The sequence below is a fragment of the Ctenocephalides felis genome, unplaced genomic scaffold, assembly GCF_003426905.1.
Source record: "Ctenocephalides felis isolate EL2017-DRISC unplaced genomic scaffold, ASM342690v1 CF-g0.4_SCAFFOLD_01604, whole genome shotgun sequence".
NCBI classification, from domain to species: domain Eukaryota; kingdom Metazoa; phylum Arthropoda; class Insecta; order Siphonaptera; family Pulicidae; genus Ctenocephalides; species Ctenocephalides felis.
In genome coordinates, this window is record NW_020537758.1 from 52393263 (window position 1) to 52402442 (window position 9180).

At 28.9% G+C, this 9180-nt stretch overlaps 1 protein-coding gene across 2 annotated transcripts in view; it reads left to right on the plus strand.

Annotated features, from left to right (window-relative positions):
• LOC113374069 (centaurin-gamma-1A-like) overlaps positions 1–8219 on the plus strand; it is a gene marked incomplete at its 3' end in the record, with an annotated part of 550258 nt that extends 542039 nt beyond the window's left edge. The window contains 10 exon segments of one of the 2 annotated variants that reach the window (XM_026614322.1): positions 3394–3626; positions 3934–4075; positions 4159–4293; positions 5621–5850; positions 6045–6188; positions 6284–6616; positions 6740–6911; positions 7032–7247; positions 7327–7690; positions 7856–8219. In XM_026614322.1, the coding sequence (XP_026470107.1) occupies positions 3519–3626; positions 3934–4075; positions 4159–4293; positions 5621–5850; positions 6045–6188; positions 6284–6616; positions 6740–6911; positions 7032–7247; positions 7327–7690; positions 7856–8219 (2208 nt within the window). 2 annotated transcript variants of the gene reach the window in all.
• Between the last annotated feature and the right edge of the window lie 961 nt (positions 8220–9180).

Genomic DNA, 9180 nt, shown 5'->3' on the forward strand with positions numbered 1-9180 from the left:
ACTCGGACATTGAATTAGTACCTTCAAAGGGCTTTTCAAAGGTCATTAGAGCTTTTGAAAATTGACAATATTGAATAACTATTTTATGGACATGCGGATTTTGACTGAAGTCGATTCTTATATAAACCCTATTCCTTGAATAATGCATCTAATAATATGGACTGGACAATCATAATCAAATCGATAATGAATTAATTATACTTAAAAACAAAATATAACATTTTTATATATAATTTTTTACATAATTTTAAGCTCTTATCTTTAGTTCTTATAAAATTTCTTGGTATATTGGATCGATAGAAAGGAGGCAATCAATCATTGATAATGGAACATTAAATTTATGTTCAATACAATTTGCAGTATTTATTTCATATTATCGTACACGGAAACGATAAGGAAGCTTTGTTGAATTGAAAACACTATAAGAAATTAATGATTGATGTATTGTAGTGCTTATGGAAAATTAAATAAACAAGTTTTATTGGTGTTTGATGATCCATGCCATTCTTTGATTACATCTAGTTTTAATTTTGTGCACAAACAACAAAGTTTGCAAAGATTATCTTTAATTGTTGTTTAAACCGCATTACTTCTTTTTGTGCACTTGTAACTCGTGTAAGGCTTCTTTTCAAAACAGAATTGCGGTTGTGGTCAATTTTAACAAGTTACTATAAGAAATACAAGAAATATAACAAGTGACTTTCTCAACATTATGCTTAACAGGTGGTGAAATGTGAGCACGCGAATTTTTAGAATATATAGACGTTGTCAATAATAAATTCAATTATTTAGTAACTCTGAAGCTAAAAACGACGGGACTTGATTCAGAGGTACCGGGTTCGAGACATGCTTCAAGCTGCCAGTTTACAAGCAGTAGCGACAAGGTTTTCACTTGGAAATATAGATTCCAACTGAAAATAGCCCTTGCCCGGCTTTGCTGCACCAATAATATATATATATATATATATATATATATATATATATGCAATATATTTACAAGAAAATGAAACAACGTATTTGTAATTCTAAAAATCCAAATCAGTATAAGACTATGTTTTCGGAACATGTCATTTAAACCATACTTTTAATATCAAAAATACTATAATTTTCATAAAGAAAAGAATGGTGAGCTCAGAAAATTTGCTGAATCTGTTTTTATCTTTTTAAACCCCTCTGCGTTAATAAACGAAATTCTGCTCTTTTAGTACATGATTCTTATCATAATATTATCATTTTTTTAAATAATTCTTCAAACCTTTGACATTGTTTTTCAATTTTAGTCCTTTTAATTCTATATTTTCATATTTTCGATATTTTATTCTTTCTATTGTTGTCCTCACTGTTGAAAATATCTTTGAAATCCACTCTTGCATCATCTTTCGTGAACCCTTCGGCTTTTTCGGGTGCTGATTACATGCTAGTAAATATACATACATTGATTCATTTATTTTAGTTTTTCCAGCGACCTTTTTTGTAAGCTTTAAATAAAAGCTGATTCATACAGTTTTGAAGTACATTTTTTATGATATAAATATTTATATATAATATATATATATATATATATTTACATTTTTAAAAAGTTTTTTTTAAGTAGGTAATCATTTTATTATGGAAATGGTCTTTATGAATTATAAATTCATACAACGCGCTCATACCAGACACCGGCAATGAGCCGGAAATTGTTCGCGAACACATGGTTCCGTCTTGAGATCGCCGCAAATGATATCCGCGGTATTTTTTGAACCTGCTTTTCCTTAACTCCATATCAGTAATTTCAAATTTTCCAATATTACAAGAATTAGGTAATTAGAATAATATATTGTTTATTTCATTTAATATTTTAATTTAATTGACCTACATGTTTTATATTTAGACTTAATTCTACTCGCGGACGACGCGGATATCTAACTACTATTGCCTAACCACTAATTACTACTAAAGAATCTAATTTGTTTGACAAGAGCCTGAAATATATTGATTATGAATACATAAATCTGAGAAGTCTTTTAATGAGAAGTAAAATACTTTTATAAAATTAGGAAATCTCAGCACTTATATTAACCCCTTCGACTCGGATGCGACAAAATTCATATAAATCTCGCAATTTGCGAGTGGAAAGGGTTAAAATAGGAGAGCTATTTTTTCGAGATGGGCCATAGTATAATAATCATTTATCTAAATCATTATTATTCAATCACCAGTTCCATGTTCGATACCCGCCTCGTACAGCCTGATATCAAGCAGTAGTGACATCAGTTTTCACTTGGAAATACAAGAAGCAATGAGTTTCTAAGTGAAAATAGCGCTCTCCCGGCATTGCTGCAATAATAAAAATTTACAACTATAACAGAAATTGTAATAATAAAATAATAAAAATGATCACACTGAGACAGGGCAACAGTTTAGGAGTGCCATCTATATAAAATCCACATCGTTTAAGAAATCAATGCAACAGCTCACAGGACTCGCTAAGTTCTGATTGTTGTTAAAAAAATATTTACCATTTGATTTATACATAAATAGCATTACATAACGTATTATGTTACTATCAATTGCATAAGAAAGTTGTATAATAAAACTATGTAGAGAACTCGACTAAGAAAGCGATTTACCTAACAAATTTATTCCTTCCTAATACTTATAATTACCTCGGATATGTTAAACATCGTTATGTTGAATCATATCTAAATTTACTGAAACTTTATCCATATAAAACATTTTACACCTTTATATTATTTTTTACAGCCGTATTAAATTCTTAATACTTGCACTATAATTTTAATATATTGATATTATAGCTTTTCCTATAATCTAATCTGCTAACGTTTGATTTTTTGATGAAGTGATCATTTTTTGGTTGATTCATACTGCCTTAGAAGCTTTTTCCAGCCATAAAAATACATTTATGGCTCGAAAAATCAAAAGGATAACTTTATAATTACAAATTTCGCTATACGAGTATATCCCAGTTATTTTAGTAAACAATAAAACAGTTACCAGAGTCAATAATAAAGAATCAATTATGTCATTGAATTTGATAGGTCATATTGTCTTATAATTAATTATTGAAGTAAAATATTAATGCTAAATTACTTTTACAGGTTTATCCAAAAACTTATTTATAAATTAATATTTTTTTGTAAACTTGCAGATTTAAATTTTGGCACATTCTATTTAAAAAAATGAAGTTAAATTAATGAACTAAAGTAAATAATAATTGAATTATTATTATTATATCATTACCCAAGTATAAGTTGTATAGAAATACTATCAACTATAACTAATATAAGAATACACATATATTTGACATCCTTTCTATCTATAGCATTTCCTACGTTAAAAATAATAATCATATTTTTGCCTTTATTATTAATCTATAATTTTTACTTTCAGATTCTTTCGTGAATAGCCAAGAATGGACCCTTTCAAGGGCTGTGCCCGATTTGAGATTGGGCATCGTGGGTTCTCTGAGCTCTGGTAAATCGGCGCTGGTTCACCGATATCTGACCGGTAGCTATATGCAGGAAGAATCTCCTGAAGGCGGTAGATTTAAAAAAGAGATTTTAGTCGATGGGCAAAGCCATCTGCTGCTTATTCGAGACGAAGGTGGACCACCCGAAGTGCAGGTAATTAATCATTAACTATTCTTCACTTTATGATTTTTCAATGAAAGAACAAATTAAAAATGTTTTAATTTACTCGGATATTTCATTTTTGATAAGTCATACAAATAAATTTGCGCTGATTTTTGATTAGTGGTTACTAAATAATATTTTTTGTAATATTGATGGATATGGAGATTACCTAAATATTATCTATTTAGTTATTGAATTTAATTCTGTATCATAGCCATCTATTTTTAAAAATTAATCTTGATATGTAACCAATGGAAATTTTAGTTTTGTCTCAAATTAATCAAAATTTTCCTTTCAGTTTACATCATGGGTTGATGCTGTAATCTTCGTATTTAGTTTAGAGAACGAAGCCAGTTTCAATGCGATATACAATTATTTTACAAAAATGGCCTATTACCGAAATACTTCGGAAATTCCTTTGATATTAGTAGGAACACAAGGTAATAATATATACATCAAATAAAATTAATACAAATATTAATTGAATATGAAATTATTACATTTTTTTTTATTTAACTTGTAGATGCTATAAGCGAAAATAATCCACGTGTAATTGACGATGCTAGAGCACGAAAATTGGCAGCTGATTTAAAAAGATGTTCTTACTATGAAACTTGTGCAACATACGGGCTCAATGTAGAGAGAGTTTTCCAAGACGGTAGGAATTTAAAATATCATTTTTTACATATCAATTATCTTTTTTCTATAATTTGAAACTATGAAAAATTCATTTATTGTTATTGAGTTTTACAAAATATTAAATTTATGTTGAAATTTGGAGCTTTACTTGATTAAATTTCTGAGAATATAAAATAGCACATATATTAACAATTTCCTATAATCGGGCATACCATCAATAAAAAAACATAATTTTTTTAAGAAATTATTTTACATCCATACGTTTCGGTTATAATCCTAGCCTTCATTCAGTGAAAACTAAAAATAAAATTTTAAAACTAAAAGTAATTGAATTTAAAAAAATCATAAAGAATAAAAAGTTTTTACAGTTTGTTAATTTTAGTATTATATAGAAAATTCAGTAATCCATGATATCAGGATATGGTAATGTATTACACAACGTAATATAAACATTAAACTTGTAATTAAACATTTTTAGAAAATACTAACTCAAAAAATCCTATTGTTATAAATAGCAAAAAAATGATTCCTCGCTAATTCTTAAGCACATATTAGTTTGATATCTAAGAAACTTATCGAGTTTATGGGCTCTAATTCAACTGTAAATTATAATTTCTTATTGAAGCTATTAAATTTATCAACTATCACGGTAATATCATCTCTAGGGGTACAAGTGATACTAGACCTAGAATAAATTATGTATCCCTAATGATGATATACATACTTTTGAATTAAAGCGCCTTTATAAAAGTCGCGCTCCATCTATGAGCGCGACTTTTAACTTCAACTGACGGTTGACACCTGTTACTGTTTGTGCTGTTTTATCCAACCATTGACATTGTTTGATTGATTTTGGATTTATTTGTCGTTACAAATAACATTGTGTTCAACTCGTTTGCTTTATTTCTATTTAATGTAATACAATGTATGTTACGTTGTAATTCATTACATTTAATATGCCTTCTGTTCGATTTCCATCAATTCAAAAATGTAAAAAGCGATTATCTCTTGGAAAACGACATGAATATAAAATACCCAGTATGTATTTATTGAAATAATGTATAATAATTTATTATCATTTGACTCTAATTTTCATATGTGAAGAAAATAATCCATTTAATATAATTGTTTTATTCGAATAACATAACCTATAAAATCGTTTGACTATATACAAAACAAGTCATTATTGTATTATACTCAATCCCAAAATATTATTATTAATTTAATATAGTAGCTGTTAAATAACATTTGGTTTTTGTGCTCTCAGACTTTGCTGCTTTTATGTATTAAAACTATGTTATTAAACAAATGTTATTTTCTTTTTCAAAGTTTATTTTTTCTTGCAGCTTGCCAAAAAATTGTACAGCAACGCCTTTCCTCAAGTTCTTGTTTAACGCCAACAAATTCTAGACCTGAGACACCAAACAATCATTTTCATTTATCATCAAGTCGTCTTGCAAGTCATCCTGTGGCACCCTCTCCCACGAATGGATTTAGTTCTTCTACTGGGTCACCTGCGTCAAATACACTAAGCAGTGCATCTCCAAGTCATAACAATCATATTTTATCAAATAAGGTAAATAGATTATGAAAGTGAATACTTCAATCATATATATGATCAAATTTATAAAATTATACAATTAGAATTATGTTAAAAATAAATGGTCAGAGTGCAGTTTGACTGTTTGGATGTTTACTTAATCTTTTATAGTAATTATATAATAATATATACTGAATACAATTGAATAATATCAATTTTTAATTTGACAGCATCACACTTTATCGGCTTCGACACATCATTTGCATCGGAATTCTGAAAATAATCATAAACTATCTTCTTGTGATTTGATTGTTTCTGAACAATGTGGCAAATGGTCTAATACATTGAATCATGGATCATCACAAACCCTTATGGTAAGTTATATTAATATTTTATCTTTGTTATTACAATATTTATGTAAGCAATTATAAATGAAATTATTCTAATTATTATCACTTTATTTTTTCAGAGTATAGCAACTGAAAACAACAACATTGCAAAGTTTGCCACGCCTCAATACCTTGACAATTTACAACCTCCGCATAAAGATTCCAAAGATCTTACAACCCCGAGTTCTACACCAACGACATCTAGAAAAAGTCGAAGGAGAAGTAATTTATTTACACCTTCAAAAAAAGGTGAAGATAAATTGAAAGGTAGTGAATTAGGTAGTGGAAGAGCTATTCCATTGAAGCAGGGATATTTGTATAAAAGAAGCAGTAAACCTCTTAATAAAGATTGGAAGAAGAAGTATGTTACATTATGTGACGATGGTAGATTAACATACCATCCCAGTCTACATGTAAGTTGTAGTTTTAATATTATATTTTATAGAATTATAAGTGGAACAGACAAATAATAATAAATTTAATAGTTTTTATTGTCAATGTTTAATATTTGTTATAATCAATTTATGATATTTTAGGATTACATGGATGATGTTCATAGTAAGGAAATATCTCTGCAGTATGTGACAGTTAAAGTTCCTGGCCAAAAACCACGGGGTTCTAAGTCAATTATTACAACTATTGGTAATCATCATATGAACAATGGTCAATGTGCAATCAATGAAGGAATAGGAGGACTATCAATAGCAAGTGAGCATTAAATTAATTGCAGTAGTTATAATTATTAATTAATGTGATATTGTATAGAAATGATATATATATATATATATATTTTTTAATTATTGATTTTTACTGTTATTGGTATTTCAGATAAAAGAATCACAGATAGGGTTATGTTGACGTCAATGGAAGCTTTAAGAGATACTTCTCTTCAAGTACCTCGAACAAGTATCACACCTAATAATGATGATAGCTCGATGCCTCCTCCTCAACAAAATGGCAGTAGTGATAATAGGTTAGAAACACCACAAGTAAAGAAGAGGCACAGACGAATGAAAAGTAGTGGTGTCAAGAATGAACTTGATGGTTGGTATTCAAATTATCTTACTTAACTGTGAAAACTGCAATATTACAATTAATAATAAACATAACTATATTTTTCTAGATGGCGACTCTTATGAATTTTATATTGTGTCTCTTGATAACAAGCAATGGCATTTTGAAGCCGCTAATCCTGAAGAAAGAGATGAATGGGTCTCAGCAATTGAACAACAAATCCTGAACTCTCTTCAAGGAAATGAGACTTCAAAAGCTAAGTTGAGATTGAATAATCCTAATGAAATCTCTTCCATTTGCTCCATCAGATCAAGAGTTCCAGGGAATAGTGTGTGCGCAGATTGTGATGCGCCAAATCCAGATTGGGCTAGTTTAAATTTAGGTGTACTTGTTTGTATAGAATGTTCAGGAATTCATAGGAATTTAGGTTCACATATCTCAAGGATACGATCATTGGATCTAGATGAATGGCCGTAAGTTTATTTTTATCTTATATTTTATTTTATTGATAATATTAAGAAAGTTTTCTACACATATTATTTACTAATTTTACATTGTTACAATTTTGAAATGGGCTATTTTTATGTCTTGTATATTAAATATGTATTTTTTTTATTCATTCTTATTTAATATTTCAGACCTGGCCATCTAAGTGTGATGTTAGCATTAGGAAATACTCTAGCAAATTCAATATGGGAGAGCAATATTCAATCTAATTACTATCACAAGCCTTCACCGACTTCATCAAGAGAAGAAAAAGAATCATGGATCCGTAACAAATATGAACACAAGAAGTTTTTAGCGCCAATCAATCAGAATGCATCAATAGGTCAACAATTAATTGATGCTGTTTGTCGAGTGGATATGAAAGCTATTGCATTGTTATTGGCTCATGCTAATAGTGATCAAGTTAATGCCACGGTGGGAACTAGGGACCTGAGAACTCCATTACATTTAGCTTGTGCTTTAGGGAACTTGGCTATTGCACAACTATTACTCTGGGTAAGAAAACTTTAGTTATCTTTTTGCACTATTCAACTATAAATAAATAAAAATAAAAAATAAAATTTAGAACTTTCTAGTTAATATTTTAGAAAGTATTTCTACATCTGTGCTTAATAAACATAAACGAAATGTATGTATGATGTGATTACAAACATGAAAATATTTTGAATGCTAGAGGGACAATTTTTTTCAAAATTTGTTGAGTGATCAAAATGCCAGACATACTTCATTAAAGCAATATAAATGAATTTGTAAAGATATATTCCCAAATACTGAACGGTTTCATTTTTATTCTCAAACTTGTGGGGTGCATGGCATCGTGCCTTAAGGCAAATTGCTGGAACATCCCGTACCGTAATTAAAAATCTTGGTACCCAAATCCCAAAAAAATTTACACATTAATAAAATCTGTATAAAATATATGAAATTTGATGTACAAATGTCCAATAAACATTTTTGGCCACCAAATGACTTTTTTAACTTATTTTTATTGAGAGTCCATAACCACTGGACCTGCCTTCCCAAAAATTTAATCAGTTCTTCATCTTGTCAATACAAGTAAAATAATTTTTGTATTATTAAAATCGGACGCTCCGTTCTCTTAAAAACTGAATTACCGTTTTTGGCACTTTTTGCCCGGTATTTTTGGAAAGGCTAGACTTGCCTTCGCCAGAAACTAATCAGCACATCTCCTTATCAATACGAATCGATTGTTTTTTGAATTATTCAAATCGCTTGATCGGTGTTCACGAAATTGTCGACGAAAATTTGTATCCGCACACACACACACATACATTCATTTATTCTAAGGTATGCCAAAATATTCAGAAACCTTTGAAACTTAAAGGTATATAAAAATTTTCATTTTCGATTTTTTTTGCGATTACTATAACTTACCCTAGGGGAAGTTAATAATCTAAGTGTAATATTTTAAAAAATAATATACTTTATTTGAATA